The sequence below is a fragment of the Ornithodoros turicata genome, chromosome 5 (genome assembly GCF_037126465.1).
Source record: "Ornithodoros turicata isolate Travis chromosome 5, ASM3712646v1, whole genome shotgun sequence".
NCBI classification, from domain to species: Eukaryota; Metazoa; Arthropoda; class Arachnida; order Ixodida; family Argasidae; genus Ornithodoros; species Ornithodoros turicata.
The window spans coordinates 27,961,116-27,980,833 of record NC_088205.1 but is presented as its reverse complement, the minus strand read 5'-3'; the positions used below and the strand labels follow the sequence as shown (position 1 = coordinate 27,980,833).

The 19,718-nt window shown below is 48.4% G+C and overlaps 1 protein-coding gene across 1 annotated transcript; it reads left to right on the top strand.

Annotated features, from left to right (window-relative positions):
* Positions 1–17,286: 17,286 nt before the first annotated feature.
* On the top strand, positions 17,287–19,074 carry LOC135395655 (uncharacterized). The gene has a single exon (XM_064626751.1). It carries the CDS (start codon positions 17,287–17,289, stop codon positions 19,072–19,074), a length of 1,788 nt encoding a protein of 595 aa, XP_064482821.1.
* Positions 19,075–19,718: the final 644 nt, after the last annotated feature.

The window sequence follows — 19,718 nt, the reverse complement described above, 5'->3', positions numbered from 1 at the left end:
CGGCAGCTTAAGAAGCAAACAGAAAAATATAGTGAGAGAAATACAGAGAGAACCAACATGTCCGAAAAAGTCACGAGAACGGGTACGTAAGAGAAAACGGGTACTACATATTGTTTGTCACGCGAGCTTCCACTAATTTCAGAGTCCTGCTCGCCTCTGACCCAAAAAGAAGGGTGAGCTGTGTAAGTTTAATTTGATTACGCACACAAACAACACTCGAGCGAGAAATTGTTGGGCGTATTAAGTCTCAATCAACGTAACGTCTGCGTTTCTTACGGCTTTTGGTTTCAGATATTGAGTACGTCCACCGAAAGCCAAACTTAAGCAGTGCTACAGTCGCGCATTTCTGTCTCTTTCGCAATAAATGCTCCATGTAACATAGGCAGTCATCATTTTGGGAGAGGGAAGTCTTACACAGGATCGCCTTTCGTTTCTGACAAATGTCATTCAGTCTTCCTGTGGCACGTACCGCTACGTGCCGCAGATGTAAGAACGATGATTGCAAGAAACACAGACGTTACGTTGATTGAGAGTATAATATTATACTTGGGGGGTTTACGTCGCGAGACAACTGTGATCATGAGCGACGCCACAGCGGTCGGTCTGTGGATTGCTTTCGCCCACCTGAGGGTTCCTTGACGTGCGGTGAAGGCTCATCACACGGCACCCCGTATTTAACGTCCCTCGCGGAAGACGGCGTGTCTAAGCAACTTGTACCCTGCCACCAAGTTACTGGCGTCCTCGGGCGGGTTCGAACCCGCGATCTCGGGATCAGAAGGCGAACACGCTACCGACTGAGCCACCGTGATTGAGAGTTAATAGTACAAACAATCCCTCGCTTGACTGTTGTTTTTGTGCGTAATCGAATTAGACTTCGACAACTCACCCTTCTTTTTGAGTCATAGGCGAGCAGGGCTCTCGAATTTCCTGAAGCTTGCGGGAAAAACAATATATAGTACCTGCTTTCTATTAGGAAGGGAATGCCAGTACCTTTCGAAGTCGCGGGGCCGTACTGCTTGTAGTATTGCTCCTGCGAAATAATTAACTTAACTTAACCTTTCGCAGTGAGCTTTTTGGACTTCTTGGTTGTCTCTATATTTCTCTGTTTGTTTTTTAAGCTGCCGCACTCATTGTTCGTTATGGCAAGTGCCAGAAACGAACATAGAGAACATAGAAAAGGAAATGTGGTGGTCAAGGTTCAAGACAATGGATAAATGTCGTACTCCCGCGGACATCCCGTTCGCCGTAGGAGGTATGTCCTGAAACAGATCTGCAGCTACGTTGCATCGTGCAATAAACGTGCAATAAAGCAAAGTAAGAGTCGCTATATACAGGGTGCTTCACGAAAATCCCCCGGCTGAACAATTCGTGTACAGGTGGCGCTATCGAAGAAATTTCTGTTGGTTAAGGTCCTTGGGTCATCGACCATGAACTGAGAAGTCAGCGGCTCATTTGAATACGCTCACTAATTAGATAAACATCTTAAGTTTTAAATTTTACTTCGCACGCTTACGGAACCTCTGTTTTACGCATCGGGACCTTCAGCGACAAATATTGCATGAAAAAAACCCGCATCGACATATAGTGATTTTTCCGAGTAATTAAGTAATTTCTTGCGCGGAGCAGTGCAGCAATGCGCTCTTTGGATCAGCTATCCGGCTATCAATTTCGTGTTCATCCGCCTGGTTCACGTAAGGGGGCGACGGAAGATTAGGAACAGCCGCAAGAGACGCTTTGATGTTCCTTCTCAAAGCGACTGGTAAACAGCGCTGCCTGTTCTGTCGTTCCGTATGTGAGATAACGTGCTCTTATCACGGATGTTGACGAATGCGCCGCGGGCGCTGTGAACTTAGTGGGTACACTCTTAAAAATTAATTACACCACATAGCACGCTCCTAGCCAACCTAGGTTTGATGTGATCCTAGGTTTGATGATCCAAGCATCATCCCGAATGACAACGTTCTCGCCCGATTTCTTGGAGATGGGAGGCGGGGCCTTTCTTTTTGTCCTTATGTACGGCATCATTGGTACAAAAAAGAACAAAAACCTAAGCCTCTCATACTTATCAAATCCAGGGAAAGAACGTTCTCATCCGGGATGATGGTTGGCCAGGATAGTGCCATGTGGCGAAGTTCATTTTTAAGCGTGTAGAGAAGGAGAAGGAACACCAAAGCGTCTCCTGCAGTCTTGCGGCTGTTCCTTATCTTCCATCAACCCCGTGTGTCAACCAGGTGGATGAACACGCGATTGACAGCCGGATAGCTGATCCAAAGACCGCAAGGGTGCACTGCTCCGCGCAAGAAATATGTAAACCGAAACGGATTAATTACTCGGAAAAATCACTAAGTGTCGATGCGGGTTTTTTTCATGCAATATTTTTCGCTGAAGGTCCCGATGCGTAAAACAGGGGTTCGGTAAGCGTGCCAAGTAAAATTTAAAAGTTAAGATGTTTATCTAATTAGTGAGCGTATGCAAATGTGCCGCTCACTACTCAGTTCATGGCCGATGTCCCGAGGATCTTTACCGAAAAGAAATTTCTTCGATGGCGCCACCTGTTCACGAATTACTCAGCCGGGGGATTTTCGTGAAACACCCTGTATACCTGTAGCTTACGTACTTTGCATCACGCACATATAAGCTAAACCATGCCAGAGTGTAGCGAATGCAGCTCCCGAAACTGCTTTTTAGCATCTTTGCATGGAGTCTCTATTGCATAATTTCTATTGACACTTCTCAATACATACACGGTGGCCAATTTGGATTAGGAGGTCAATAGAATTTCTACAGACGATCTACCGTGTTTCTTTATACTCGTATTTACATTTGTCAACAAAGTTTTTATAGACCGTCAATATTTTTTTCATTTTTCATAAGGCGCAAAATGGAATTAGAGAAGATTAAGTTCACAAACAGTACAATTGTCATTGAATTAAGGTTGCAAACTAAGTATCATAGTTCACAATCAATGCCGCACCAAAATGACAAAACATCACATTATCAAGTCAAAATTACACTGCTCAAAATAAATCACACACATCATTCACTGCACACCACACTAATAGTCCAAAGCCACGAAGCCAAACACGAAACTGCAGTCTCTTGCTTATACAGGGTGTCTCAGTTAAATCCCCGGGCAATAATTCGCGAACGGGTGCACCAATCGAAGAGGCTTTCTTTTTTACAAGTGTCTGCCCGATACCACCTACAGGCTGCGCACCGTGTGAATGTGTGGGAGGCACTCATTATTTAAATAAAAATTCAAATGAGTTTCTTGAAAAACATAGCTTCTAAAGCAGGGCGCCGTCGGCATTAAAATGGGTACTACCCCTTTTGGGGCCTTCAGTGGACACCATTTAGAGAAAGATCTACCACCGAAGCGGGTCAATGGTTGCAATAATTAATTGGTTTTGGTTTACATATTTTTGTCGCGGCTGGTAGCGGTGAAGCGCAAAAGGACGCTCTTCCACTCCCTTATCCACCAATGAATTACGTGTTCTTGAGCTTACTTCGCAATGGGGAGTGCTGACGAAAAAGTAACAGCGTCAGACAGGCTACGCCAGTCCCCACCCCGCTTATCTGACTGATATGCGCCCTTTCTCTGTTATGATCCCACGGACGAAACACAGTTAATCACATAGTACCTTGATATCACATGCTTTCCATTTTCTCTTCAACACTCCCCATTGCGAAGGAAGCTCAAGAACACGTAATTCATTGGTGGATAAGGGCGTGGAAGAGCGTCCTTTTGCGCTCAGCCGCGACAAAAATATGTAAACCAAAACCAATTAATTATTGCAACAATTGACCCGCTTCGGTGGCAGATTTTTCTCTAAATGGTGTCCACTGAAGGCCCCAAAAGGGGTAGTACCCATTTTAATGCCGACGGCGCCCTGCTCTAGAAGTTATGTTTTTCAAGAAACTCATTTGAATTTTTATTTAAATAATGAGCGCTTCCCACTCATTCACACGGTGCGCAGCCTGTAGGTGGTATCGGGTAGACACTTGTAAAAAAGAAAGCTCTTCGATTGGTGCACCCGTTCGCGAATTATTTAGCCCAGGGATTTAACCGAGACACCCTCACACGGAGTTGAGGCTACAGACCGGGCATCATAGTTCTCGATCCATCAACTGTAGTTGATGTCACCTAACTGCTGTGCAGTACCCGTTACCGAAATATGGTATCGCGATACGATACTCGTTACTTGAGTAAAAAGTATCGAAGTACCGATATCGATACTAAAAAAAGTAACGCGATACTTTGCGCGATACTTTCGTTTGAAATACGAAGATTATGCAACATAGAAATATCGCTTACGTGAACAGTTTTGCAGTAAAAAGACAACATATTTCATACGTCCACACCTTATGCTTGACTTTTATCACTAGTTGGTTCTCGAAGTCATCTTTTGACATCCTTGCAGGCTGTGGTCTCTCCGGCAGCTGAGAGAGGCCAGTGTGACAATTTCGTTAGTGTCAGGCCCACACATACCGTGGAGTCCAATGACCAAGGAATCCTATCCGAAGTTAACAATGCCACAGCTGGCACAGCATATGTGAGCGTGACTCACTGCGACACGGCAGCTTAGCAGTGGAATCCAGAGCGCACTGTCAAAGACTTGACTTCTGTTCGATGACCTCAACTCTTTTGTTGAACACAGCATGGTTATTTCTTCCAGTTTCAAAGAAAAACAGTGAACATGTGCTTGGTATAATTCTATAATTCCGGTTACGGAGCATGTTGGCGTGTTCACAGGCTTCTTGTCGAGGGCTAGGCGGACCATTGACAATGAATAAGAGTGAGAAATGTGGTGGGTCAAGAAAGGGTGGGGCAGAAAAAAGTATCGGTATCGGTAACGATACAGAGATCGCGTTACGATAAATTTGTACCGGAAATACATTTCCGATACCGAATTAAAGAAGTATCGCGATACTCACTCCGATACCGAAAAAGTATCGATTACTGTAACGGCGTTACTTGTAACGGCGATACGTACAACACCACCTAAGTGTCACTTTTACCGTCCTCGTGCACACATATTCTTGCTGCCCATGTCCTTCACGTTAGTGTTGATGTTCCGGCTCGAACTAGAGTGTGGACAAAAATACTGGGCACTGCTATCAGCTTCAGTTTTCTCCTGCCGTCAGCCCGATGGGCGGTCTCGAACTGGCTGCTGTCAAAGTATGCCTACACCAGTCAAAATTCCTCCGTGAGTGCTTCATATGTAATTATGAATGTGAAAAAGCGACCCATTTCGTAGCCAAACTATCACTCCAACTAGGTTATAGACGCACGTAAAACATGTCCCTACCGACGTCAAAGAGAGGCGTTGCTGCAAAGACTCAAAACCGAAAATTCCAGAAAACCGCGTGCAATTTTTTGTATTTCTTCCTGACAAGTGTCTTGCCCTGCCAGAATCGATCGCCCAGTGATTGCTTTAGTTTCATGTTTTGCTGTAAAATGAATGTCTTACATCACATAGTTCGCTAGGTCTCCTGCCGCCACCACGCCTTGTCCTTTGCTCTCATATACGTCTTGTTTTGCGTTATCTCGGAAACTTGTACACGCAGAAGCCTTTCGCACGCGAGTTGCTGCAGTTCACGACCACGCAGCACCCTATTTTCGGCTTTCAAGGCCCAGAGACACCGCATTACAGCTGCAAACTACATGGGGCAACGTAACACGCCCCTGATCCAAAAGTCCCGTAATGGCAGCTCCTCCTCAGCCGCTTGTAACGGCCATGACTCGTCTTGGCTCTTCTTGGCTTAAGCGCGACTTAGCCGGCTTCTGGGTCGGAAGATGACGCGTTTGACGTTCACAATAATCCCCTCCCTCGTGGCGGCAAATGATCAAAGAATGGCCAAACTCTCCCTATATACGGCTCTACATTGAACGAGGGCCCTTCATTAGGAGAGTTTGGTCATTGGGAGGAGTCTGTTTTAAACCACGTCATTTGATGTCACACGACGGGTGGCGCGAAGGCCAGTGCCGCCATTTTGGAGCCGAGCAACTGCTTTGTAATCTCCCCGTCTCTTTCACTCCGCCATTTTGGAGCGAGGCACAGCCTTGAAATCTCCACATGCCGCCGCGGCTCACCTTTCAACCAGGTGGGAGGGAGCGGTGACGGGTCTGACGTCACGGCGAGCCCCAATCTCCGGGCGGCAAAACTTCAAAGAATGGGCAAACTCTCCCTATAAATGGCTCTGAATTGAACATGCGCGTAGCGCCACCAAGCGTGTAACGTGTCCACTTCTCAAAGAGCATAGGATCAAATGCTCTTTGAGAAATTGACACGTTCAATTGTCATTGGTTCAATAATCATTGAAAACTGCCCGTGTGACAGGGGTAACATAATCGAAGTCGATTATTAAAAATGCTGCAGAATCTTTACTTTTCCCGTTCTTCTCAGGTTTCACTCTACTCGAGACTGGTGAGGGAAACAACGGGAAATTTATTGTGTGGCGGATTAACGTTACAGAATATGAATGTATATTCTTCTGGAATATCGTGCCAACAGTATGACACACAATAAGATAAGTATATGTACTACTTGCCCCTACGTTACCAATTAAGACGTCATTGCACCCAACTTGTTGAAGGGATTCCGTCAAGTTCCAATAATACTCCCATGACAATCGGAGCTTGAACATGTTCTCATGCGTCCGTGATGAAATCTGCCTTGTGTGCTTTCCATTTGAACATTTCTTGTTCGCTTTTCTTTTTGCATTATGCAGTCGTTTTCACAGGATGACAGTGCATCAGGATCCGTTGACTTGTTGAAATTTGATTTTGTAGCTTAATTTAGCGCGTGTATTTCCTCTATTTCGGAAGCCGAATGCTAGATGCATGAAAGAAACGCATCTCGAAAAAAAAAAAAAAAATGAGACGTAAAAAATGCATCTGCTGAGCCATTACGAAGCGGATTTTCTCTAAGCAAAGGTATATAGCAAGATTACAGCCTTTTCTACTCCCAATTATTATTATTAATTTTTTTCTTTTTTCAGCGGCCTCGCAAATATGTTCATGCGTTTACACATTGATGAAACACCACAGTCATCGTCATCGTCGTCGGCGTCGTCGTTCTTGTTGCTGCACATTTTCTCAATGCATTCGAGACCGAGGTTGCCGCGTTATACGATATCTGGCTTAGCGGCAATAACTTTTCTCAATAATTCCGAAGACGACGCAAACAGGCAAGAGGAAATGGGACGCAATAACACAACACTGAACAAAAAGAATACTTTCGTATTTTTTACACAGTTCTTTGTTGCTGGGGCGTAGGTAGGAGCGCTTTTTTCCTCTTTGGTAGACAATCCCTTTTGAATTATACTTATGATTACCCACCTTAAGAAAATTTAATATAGGCACGCATTTATTTACTAAGTTGGATATATGTACGAGGCAGAGTAACCGCAATAACCGGAGTAAAAGTAACTGCAATTTGGCCATAAGAAAAATGAAATCCCGTGACTGCTGCGCTGCAAATATGTTTTGGCCCGTTACTAGAGGGAGCTATGTTCGCCAGCCCGGTGTCTTGGTGGGAAATGTCACGTGACCACTCTCTATCACTCTCTCAATATCACAGGGGTGACACAAACCCGCCATTGTTGTAACTACCCTGAAGCGGGTGCTTTTGGCAAAACTGCCATCTTGTCCTGGTCGCAGGTCATAGACAACGTCATTTTGAGGTCATGTGACTTTGATTACATGTCGTTTTGCCGCTTACCGACATATTTCCGTCATCATAACGCCAAGAGATGGACGTATTTTGACAGCGTAAACTATGCGGTGCTTCTTCCGCAACATGGTAGCCCATTTCTCCTTAGTTTAAGTACATCGCATCGGCTCAGTGAGTCTTAACGCGCGGTCGTCATCACATCTTTGGAAATAGTAAACAATACGAGGCCTTATGTGCGAAACTGCGCGTTTCACTGCGAGATTATCGGATGAAAATAATGACCGTGATCGAAAGACATCCAAAACGTTGCGCAGAGACAACAACCGCATTGTTTACAAACGGTTTGGCCACCGATCACGGGCGCCGCCATCTATAAGATCACGTGCGCCTTGACGTTTGTTGTGACGTGCGACCAGAACCTGTCCAGGATGCATTGCAGCACGCTTTCGTCTACGGAGCAATACATTGGATGCCACCCCTGTGCTCAATATGGCCTACCTTGGTCAGAATGAAAGTCACTGGATTGGGGAAAGTAACGCCATCCTTTCCCGCCTCGACGTTGGAGCAACAATGACCGCGCAGCATCGCTTGGCATGCTACGGTAGCCATTGTTGCTCCAATATCGCGAAGGCAAATATCAGATGATGGCGATACCCATAGGCGCCGACTGCGGGGGGCTTGGGTGCCTGAGCCCCCCCCACGAAACTTTCACGGGGGGGGGGGGGCAGGCCCCGTCTGGGAAGTCTACCCAGCTGACACTCAAGATGAACGTTTCGATGGATATTCTAAGAATCGCGTGTTTCATACGAGTGATCTTGAAAATCCTGTAAAAATTTGCCTGACAACGTCGCAACACGAAATTCCAGGCACACTGCCCGACCTTTGTGCATGAAAGGGGGGGGGGAACGTTGTGCCCCGGCCCCTCCGGCAGATTAAAACTCTCCGCCTATGGCGATACCTTCCCCAACCCCAATCCAGTACGTGACTTTAGTTCGAATGCACCAGGGAGGAGCAGCGTCCGGTTTTTTTTAATTCCGTGTTAGCGCCGCGAAGCAACTGTGGCTATGAGCGGCGTACAGACGTGGACAGATGGAGAGAGGACAGCAGGGAGGAGTGAGGGACAGGGGGCTAGTATGCGTCCTGGGCCGACTTCACGGGGAACTGTGCCGACATTCGTCTGGGAAGTCTTCGGAAAACCCAGGGAAAACCTCAGACAGCACAGCCGGTGACAGCATTCGAACCCGTGTCACCTCCCAGTCTCGGCGTGGAAAGCAATCATCCTAACCACTATGCCACGGGAGCGTCCGGTGATCCGGACGCTCCGGTGAGCGTCCGGTGATTTTTGGGGTGCATAGGGCGAAAAGCCCGTAGATATTCATCTTACACTCTTAAAAAAAATACTACTCTATAATACTAATAAATAACTAAAAAATACTAGGTCTACTTTAACTCCCTTTTTCTTGCCACATATATCACTCCCTTTTGGAAATTGCAATTACTCTAAAAAATGAGTCTCATCACTCCCACAAGGGAGTAACAAGGGAGTAACCCCAAGAGTCTGCAGGGTACGGATGTACATGCCATAGCACACTTCGACATATCTTGGACTTTTCAAACAAATATGTAATATTTCTTTAGGCTCGTCTCCGGAAAATATATATTAAATTGGAAATCCTCACACGGATTGACTTCACACCGTATCCGTGCGTTTGAATAGCGTTGCAGCGCGCTAAAAACTGCAGTGCAGCAACATTTCAGTGCACGGTTGTATTTAAGAAATATTGAAAGGACACTGAGCGTACCATACAGCATTTTGAATTAAGAATGTACGATGTCTCCGCCCGGCGGACCTATATACATACGCGACAGGAGTGCAGAGAATATATTCGCCATCAGCAACGCTATAGGGTTATTGGTGTTGGCTTTCGCGGGAAGTTAATGCGTAAACTCCGGATATTTTGTACAGGAAAATAACAGCTGGGTCACCGTGGTTGAATAGAAGTGACAAAGCCTACGCTTTGTCAACGTTTCAACAAGCCCAACAAGATAGCTGAAGTAAAATTAATCATATTCTGAGATACGTGCAGATGCAAAGAGAAAAGCCTTATTGTTCGCGTTTCTTCCTGGATTTTTTTTCTGTACGAGCAAGCAACTGTACTAACAGTTAAGGAAGTGGCTCTCATTGTGTGAATGACATAATTTGACGGTTTCCCTTTCTTTGAGCTGTCGCAGGCGCACTTGAAATCTAGCTGGAATAGTAGCTTGCGCGGCAGCTGTGCGACTACAATGAAGCGAGTTGTTCACCACATATGTCAGTCTCAACAGACAGGTTGCAGTTCCAGCGCAGTTCCTGAACAGCAAAATTGAATGACTGCGACGTTTGCGAAGTAGATTTCATTCAATTGTGTCAGCGGGGCGACCTGGGATTCTGAACGTACAGCGTGTCTGCACCAGGGTGTCGAACCGAAACGTTTTTCGTTCCGGTTTTCGTTCCGGTTCTACCATAAACGGTCCGGTACCGGTTCTGCTCCGGAGCAAACAAATAACGGTTCGTGTCAGTTTCAACAGGTTCCGCTTCTGGTGGGCATATTGATTCCCAGAAAAAAATCGATGTTGCAAATGTAAACCCGTTTATTCCGCATACCTGGTATTTGATATGAATAGGCAGCTGTGAAATTGGTAGCTCCTGGTTCCTGCAGGTGACTGTCTCTTCAAATAGGCTTTCTCCTTTCTTGAAGCGCATGATACAAACGGACTTGTTTGTCGTGATGTCATACGTAAAGTACTTTCTTGCTGGATTGGTGCGATCACATCCCATCCCAACGTCTGTTGCTGCTTCCTAGCCAGCAAGCACTACCGCACGAGTACGATGCAAATCGAGGAACATCTTCACTCACAAACGCGCTCGACGGCTCCGTCAGGGTGTCGGAGCGAACTGAAAACCCGAACCGAAAACCGAAAAAAAAACGCTATTTTGGAGCGAACCGGAACGGAATCGAAACCGTATACGTTTTTTTCGCTCAGGAGGGAAGCCGAAAAATTTATTTAACGGTTTTCGGTTTAAGCAAAAACTTCGCCGGATTGGACTACGAGTACACTCTTATAAGTGAACTTCACCGCATAACACGCTCCTAGCCGACCATCACCTCGAATGATATCGTTATCTGCCCTGATTTGTCGAAAACGAGAGGCGCACGCCTTTTTTGTGACAATTATGAACAGCATAAGTGTCACAAAAAAGGCGTACGCCTCCCGTTTTCAACAAATCAGGGGGCTTAATCGCTTCATCGTCGTAACGGTCGTTACAAGGTAACGAGTGGCGGGAAATTCAAAAAGGCGGCCGGGAAATTTAAAAAGGTGGGCACGTGATAAAGCACGCGCACGGCGCTCTCCGCGCGATACGTGAAGGCCGTGGTACACGTCACGCGCAATGTGTCACGTGCCCACCTTTTTGAATTTCCCGCCGCTCGTTAGCTTGTAACGACCGTAACGACGATGAAGCGATTAAGCCCCCAGGGCAGATAGCAATGTCATTCCAGGTGGTGGTTGGCTAGGAGCGTGCTATGCGGTGAAGTTCATGGCTGGCCATGTCACGTCGAGACTGGGAGATACCCGGGTTCGAATCCCGGTGCCGGCTGTGCTGTCTGGGGTTTTTCCTGGGTTTTCCTCAGACGCTTTCAGACATATGTCGGCACAGTTCCCTTAGAAGTCTGCCCTGGACGCACATTCCCCCAGGGCGTGAGTCGTGACGTTGCCCACATACGTGAGGCCGACAACGGCAAGCCCTATCACCACCACTACCACCACCATCATTTTTAAGAGTGTAGGCGAATTAAACTGACGCCGTGTGTTCTGAAGTCATGTCATGGATACTTTAGAGGGTTACGGTTACGGTGCAATGTATGTCGGTGTACTATGGCCCTTAGGCTTCCTTTGTAACGTTTTATCGTTCGCGCACATACAGGGTGTCGCAGAAAACGTGTCATTGAATTATAATAAAAAAACTACACCACCTAGAATCACGCTGTCAACAGCATTTGTTCTTATTAGGTTTTTGCCACCTCCTAATGTGAATGTCATATACTCCAAGTTTAACTATGTAAATATTTGCGAACTGAACTCGGAAATTTGCCAAGTAAAGGTCACTTTTTTACCCCACCAATATGAAGAGCGTGCCGAATTCACTCAAATTCATGATAATTCACAGTGATATTCACGAGCTATCCAATCGGAAAAAATAGCCGAATATCATGCTTTTCGGAGCACCGGACCATAGCGCGCGATGACTTTTCGAGCGCAATCGCTCTCAGTGCGACGAAAGGAGGTTCCGAAGCCAGCCCACAGAGTGATAGTAGAAAAAGTAACAGTTCCTAAAATTGGGAGAGGGAAAGCATTATCCCAGCGAAAGTCGGACGTGATAAGCCGTGCCTGTTTTATCTCTTTCTGCGATGTCGGGGAGGGCTGGGTTTCCAACCTCCTTTCGTCGGACTGACAAAGATTGCGCTGAGAAATTCATCGTGCGCTATTCTGTGCGACCTCCGTAGAGCATGATGTTCGGCTATTTTTTCCGATGGGATAGCTTCTGAATATCCCTGTCAATTATCATTAATTTGACTAAATTAGACACCCTCTTCACATTGGTGGGGTAAAAAAGTAACCTTTACTATGCAAATTTCCGACTTAAGCTCGCAAAAACTGACATAATTAAACTTACGTTACAAGACATTCACATGATGAGGTGGCAAAAACCCAGTAAGAACAAATGCCATTGACCGCATGACTCTCGATGGTGTAGTTTTTTTTTATTATAATTCGATGACACGTTTTCTGGGACACCCTGTATACTTACAGGTACATGTGACCGGTTGTGGCTCTCTACCAAAGTGCCGTAGTGTTCGTTTTAATTTCATCCGCCCAAACTCTCCTCAACTAAACAGCGACCCAAGGGTGCTGCGTAACGACTTCTCTATCGGTAATGTCGCGCAACGCGTCCCTTGTTTTCTTGTTTGAGAGCAATGAAGTTGAATGCATTTACGTATCCGCGAGGCTAGCGCGTGCGAAGTGCCGATGAGAGCCAAGAAGCTCGAAACGGCCGTCCACAGCTGGGATTGTGGCACGCTCGATCAGTAAACATATGCCTCACGTGCAGCCATGGAGCATTTGCTCATTTTTATATTTGTATCTGTACTTACTGGCTTTGCACTGCGGCCTCCAGAGGTGTTGCTAACACCCTGGAACATTGATGTCTTGCAGAGACACAGTGTTTGTGCCGACCCAAGAGCGTGTCACATCCCTACGCTGTGCCGATGAGAGCCAAGAAGCTCGAAACGGCCGTCCACAGCTGGGATTGTGGCACGCTCGATCAGTAAACATATATATATATATATAAGTAGGAAAAATCAGAAGACGACAAAGAGCTTACAGGAAAACACAAAGGGGAATTTATTAACACATATAGGGATAGGGGTCGACGTTTCGGCAGTTAGCGCTGCCTTCGACGGGACTGGGGTTTGGTGACAAGAACAAGCTTTATATATGGGAGAGGGTTGTGTACAAGGGAAAGAGAGTAGCGCATGCGCTGTTGTCATGACTAACACATGTTGGTGACTAAGTGAAAGGGGAATGACCGGGCCTGTGCAGCAGGACCTTGAGGGAATACCCGTGAGCCTGAAACGAGACAAAAGAGCGTGTGTATTGTGCTGGATTGGGAATGCAAGTTGCGAATAGTAGAAAGGATTCCTGGATCTTCGTTTATCTGACACTGGAATTTATGAATGAGATAAGATTCGCGCTGTTCCCTGAGCCGCTGGGAAGGAAAGCCTGACTGTAGGATGAAAATAGATATATTGGTGATTGAGTGTCTTACTGAAATGGCGCGACACTGGCAGATTAGGTTTCTTCGCGACGTCAGATTTGCGGTTATTGAATCGCGTTCTAAATGACGTGGCTGTCTGTCCGATATATTGGGCGTTGCATTCATTGCATTCAAGAAGATAGACCACATTGGAAGAATTACAGTTAAAGTCGCCAATAATATTGACCCGATAAATAGAATTGGTACTTTCTGCAGATTTAGCGGCTTGCATTGATTTACAAATCTGGCATCTACTTGCATTACAAGGGTGGCAACCAACGTTGTTTTCTGGAAGTTTGTTAATTTTGGCATTTACTAGTCTGTCTTGGATGTTCCGCGCCCGGCGATAACTTACGCGCGGTGGCTGTGAGAATATTTCCTTCATCCGATCAGATTGTGAAAGAATTGTGTAGTGGCGGTTGAGTATTCGGCTAATGTTAGGAACGCTGCCATTGAATGTGACCGTGAGATTTACTGCAGAATTTCCATTGGCTCGAGGAGATCTTTGGAGCAATTGTTGGCGATCTGTGGATCTTGCTCTGGCTATAGCGTCTTTCACAAGTTTGTCTGGGTATTCACGATCAATGAAGGTTTGTTCTAGTCGTTGGAGATGGTTGTCTAGTTCGGCATCGTTAGTGCATATTCTGCGGTAGCGCAATGCCTGACTATAAGGTATGGCTAACTTAGTATGCCTTGGATGGCAACTGCGGAACGATAAGTACTGCTGAGCATCTGTAGGCTTCCGGTATAAGTTGGTTGAGACACCGCCGTTTTGTAACTTGACTTCCACATCCAAGAAGGCAACAGTGGAGGCAGAGTAGTGGGAGGTAAATTGAATGTTCGAGGGTGAATTTGGTTGTGCGATTTGGTTTGGAACGATGCGCAGCTAGCCAGAGCTGACGAGCCGCAAACACGGCGAAACACGTGTCCTCTGGTGCTGTCGCATCGTTCTATGATTATCTGTTTCTCTGCGTGCAGCCGTAGAAGCCATCTTAATCTGTAATTTTGAATTTCAAACACGTCTAGTGTCATTTGCTTGTTTCTTTAATGGCTTTTTCCCCTCATTATAATTCACTGGCTTGCACTGTGGCATTGAGGAGTGCTCAGTCACCCTCCCAGGTGCATATCGCTCGCTGAGCGACCCCTGGTTTGCCAATTCCGAACGATGCGCAGCTAGCCAGAGCTGACGAGCCGAAAACACGGCGAAACACGTGTCCTCTGGTGCTGTCGCATCGTTCCATGAGTATCTATATACAGGGTGTTTCAAAAAACGTGTCATTTTGACTTTATAAAAAAACGGGGCGACGGAAAAATACGGGGTAAACGGCACTTGTGTGGCAACTGAATTTGCCATCTTGCAAAAATATTTTCATTTGATTTTAATTAAAATAAATTGAATTTCTTTAATTGAACTCCAAAATTTCCCAAGTCAACCTAACGTTTTTTTTTTACAGAATTAGAGAGCCAGTTGCGAACTTAGTCAGGTCCACCAAGAAATCCGCTCGATATTGCAAATGGAACTGCCCAAAAAAATTCCCGAAATTGAGGCTTCAAAGTTTCGGGTGTTCAATGGCGCACCAAATCAGTCGCAAAGATGCGCAGAGAGCAGCACATGCTCCTGCCCCCATGAAAGATAGAAGGTTGAAGAAAAAGAGGCCGGGAAAAAAGAGGCGGAATCATTTTTGTTTGCCGCTTATCAACGTATGGTGCAATGTCAACCGCCTTGTTACCGGCACGTCTTGTGCTGCACGCCGGTTCGGCGATAAATTGTACTAGCTTCGTGGGGGCAGGAGTATGTCAGGCTCTCCGCGCGTCTTTGCGACTGATTTTGTGCGCCGTTGAATACCTGAAACTCTGAAGCCTCAATTTCGGACGACAATCTTTCAATGGAACTCGAGAAGCCTTACATCTAAAGTATCCGATTTCCGACAGTTTATCTGGAGGCACAAGTTCCCCTTAATATGTATCTCGGAAAGCAGAATCGATGACAACTTCCGCCTATCAAATTACGTTACCTTTACCTCGTGTGCCCGCGGGAGGACAAGCCGCGCCGCGCTCTTCATCCGCTCCGACATCCCGGCCATCAAGCAGGATGTCCACTGCCCAGGACCCGGGGAGTACGTCTGCTGCACTGTACGCATGGGCACTCTTACTTTCACTGTCGTCTCCCTGTACATACCACCCGCAGTTGCTTACGACGTGAGTGATCTGGCGGCGTTACTGGACAGTATCCCTGCGCCTTACGTAGTCTGCGGAGACCTCAACGCCCACAACACGATCTGGGGTAGTGCACGTACGGGCACCCGAGGTATGCGACTGGCGGCCCTCTTTGAGAGCCGGGACCTTTGCATTTTGAACGACGGTTCCCCGACATGCGTGCAGTCGACTCAGCTCTCATCATGCCTGGATCTCACTGCTGTGTCGGCCTCGGTTGCACGGCTCTTCAGATGGCAAGTCAATGCAGACACCCTCGGAAGCGACCACTTCCCGGTATTGATCAGCGTGCATGACGCACAGCGCAGCCCGGCTGGCCATCTCGTCAAGCGGACCGACTGGCGGTCGTACAGGGCCATCATTGAAGATGCGGTCTCCGGCTCCACGCCCACAAGCGGAAGCGCTTTCACCCGGACTATGATTACCGCTGTGCGTTCCGCCACACGAGTAGCTCGGATTCCCTTAAAGTTTGCCGCTGTTGACGCGGAATACGAGAGGTTGCGAGCCATACGCCGTCGGGCGCTGAACGCCGTGCCCGGCGTACCCACCTACCTGCCGACAAGTACGAAGCGCGCCGCATACAGAAGGCAATACATAGACATCTCTGCAAGCTGTCACGCTCCCCACTGGCGGAACTTCGCCACTTCCCTCTCTCCCCGCACACCACTCTCAAGAATATGGACTGTGCTCAGAGGACTCCACGAACCCGTCCCTCAGCGCCGGCCGTTCCGCTCTCTCTCGCTTGCCACTGGCCGGACGGAGTTAGAGATTGCGGAAGAATACTGCGGCCGTCTGACAGCTGCACCTGTCGGAGCACTAGCTGCGTCCAGCGACATCCCCGGCGTTCTGGAGGCCTCTGCAGAGCCTGCCCTGGATATGCCTTTCTCTCTTGCGGAGCTAGAACTGGCACTAGCGAATTCGCCCATGCATACGTCTCCCGGTGCGGACCAAGTTTGTTACAAGGCTCTCAGAAACCTGCCGCTGTGTGGGCGCCGGTCACTACTCGCAATCTTCAACGCCTCCTGGCTCTCAGGCTCCCTTCCAATGGAGTGGAAGCAGGCAATGGTGATCCCCATTCTCAAACCCGGAAAGTCACCGCACAACAAAGACTCGTTCAGACCGATTGCCCTCACCAGTTGCGTCGGGAAAACCCTTGAGCGAATGGTGTACTCACGCCTGAACTGGTACCTAGAAAGCACGGGGTACTTCCCGGAAACACTGACTGGGTTCAGGCATGGAAGATCCGCCATAGATAACGTCGTCGACCTCGTTTCCCGTACGCAACAAGCTCAATCCGACGGCCGGCTTACCGCAGCGGTATTCCTGGATGTCATGAAGGCTTACGACAGCGTACTGCACAGTGCTGTCGTGGCGACGCTGCAGCAGGCTGGCGTGGGCGGTAGCATGCTCCTCTGGATCCAGGACTTCCTCTCGTCACGGTCCCTCTTTGTTCGCACTTCTGATGGCGACACCCGATCCTTCTGCGTCTGCCGCGGGGTCCCACAAGGCAGTGTGCTTAGCCCTCTTCTTTTCAACATCATTATGGCTTCCCTACCAGCCCTCCTACGCGACCACACCAATATCACAGTCTACGCGGACGACATCTGCCTCTGGACGTCCAGCCTGCGCCGCGATGTCATCCAACGCCGTCTCCAAGGAGCCCTTGACACGGTCGGCGACCGTGTCAAGGGCTCCTTGGAGACGGCGTTGGACGGCGTTGGTGTAGCATACCTTTGTGATCGTGGGCTGTCTGTCTCCCCAACCAAAACTGTCGCCATGGCATTTACCCGCCGCTCCTTCCTTCGTTTCCCACCCCACGTCGCAGGATCGCCAGTGCATTTTGCATCGAGCTACAGGTACCTGGGCATCATTATCCACAGGGGCCTGACCTGGTCGAAGCAGCTCAAATACCTCTCTTCTAAGGTAAACAACATCGTCAGCGTTCTTCGTCGCGTCTCTGGAATGTCGTCGGGCCCTACTTGTGCTGACCTTAGGTCTGTCCACTGCTCCCTTGTACTTGGAACGCTGCGCTACAGCCTCCCCATTTTACATGGACTAAGCAGAGCTAGTGAACGGGAGCTCCTCAACCTCCAGGCCCGCAGCCTTCGCGTCTGCCTGGGCGTCCCTAAGACGACAGAGACCGTCTCCGTTCTCGCAGAGGCGAGGGAGTCACCGATGCCCACCTTGCGTGACAAGGAGACCATCCGCATCTACACAAGGTACCTGACACGCCACCCGCACCACTACTTGACAGATATCGCCATGGAGTGCCCATCATCCGCTTTCGGGTCCTGCGTTCAGCGACTGAGGACGTCTATTCCCTCGCCCTCCAACATGCCGTCTCATCCCCCTCCCATGTGGACCCTCGCTACTCCTCCCGTGTACTCCAGCATCCCTGGCGCCTTCAAAAAAGGCGACCACCCTCCAGTCGCTTTGCTCCAACTCGCGCTGGAACACCTTAATAACGTGCACTCCCGAAGAATAGCGATCTACACGGACGCGTCGGTCTCCGCGGGCGCCTCAACTTTAGCCGTTGTTGTGCCTTCAGAAAATTACGAACTAGCGCTCAAGCTTCCTCACGAGACATCCTCCACCGAAGCAGAGCTCGCCGCCATCAATGAAGCCCTGAGACTTATATCAACGAGGCCCCCAAACAACTGGACTGTGCTTACGGACAGCAAGGCGGCGCTGCAGCAAATATTATCTTCTCCTTGCTCCAAGATCGTCACAGACATCTGCTCCCTAGCCCTCACGACATACAGCAGTCTCACCACCTCCGGTCACAGCGTGTGGCTTCAATGGGTCCCCAGCCACATCGGCCTGCCGGGAAATACCCGCGCTGACGCTGCGGCGAGAGGCGCGCACGGGGCAGCTGCCACCACAATGACCACCACCATTCCTCTCACTCCATCGGCCTGCTTGATACAGATCCGCCGCCAGACGTCTCGCAACACCCTCGCGTTTAGCGCAAACGCTGTAGCGGCAAACACGTTCCTCCACTCCATCGACCCGAGGATGGAACTCACCCTCTCCCAGCGGCTGTCGCGACAGGAGGAGTCGATCCTCCATCGCCTACGCCTCGATGTTGCCCTGACCCCGCTGCTCCTCTCTAAGATGGATAGACGGACGTCCCCGATGTGTCCCTGCTGTGCTGCAGTCGCCGACATACGCCATCTATTATTGCACTGCAAGTGGTACGCCGGCCCCCGAGCCGCCCTCGCCTCAAATCTCACTTCCCTAGGCCACAGGGAAAATCCCTGGCGACGCTGCTGGGATCTGTCCGGCACTCTAGACAATGGGCAGTCAGCCGAGCCCTCCTGTGTTACCTGAAGGACACTGGGCTGCTCAGCAGCCTTTGAGCCTTGAGCCACCCCATCAGCCACCCCATCGTCCCCTGCCACTTTCTCTTTTCTTTTTCTGCTTCTCTTTTCTCTTTCTTTCTCTGTTTTTCTTTTTTTCTCTTTTGGGTTAGGAATAGCAAGTCGGCCTTGGCCTGTCTGACCTTTCCCCCCTCTCTCTATCTTTAATAAACATATCCCCCCCCCCTCGACCTTGAAAGTACGATCCAGCCTCGGAGAGATCAACGCTGCTCTGTTTAACGTATTTGCGGTTAGGAACCTTGGGAAAGGTTACATTCAGATTTCGCAGTACCTTTTCACGGAAACACGTTTCTCATCGTAGTTGATTCATTTTCGAAATGTCCGGAAGTGGTGATATGATAAAGAAACAAATGTGGAGGTCAGTCGAGTCGAAGTCGAACTGGCTACCCCAGGGCGCTTACACGTAGAAAATACAAACAGATGAACGAGTTAAAGTAATGGAATTCAACATGTAGTTCAAAAGTTTCAACCAAGTCAGTGTAAAATGTCGGAATCGCTGTGGGCACACACAGTACACGTTCAGCAAGCCATATAATGCCCATAGGCCAGGTCTCCGGAAGTAGTCCCTGTGTCGTCTATGACCGTTTCCTCAAC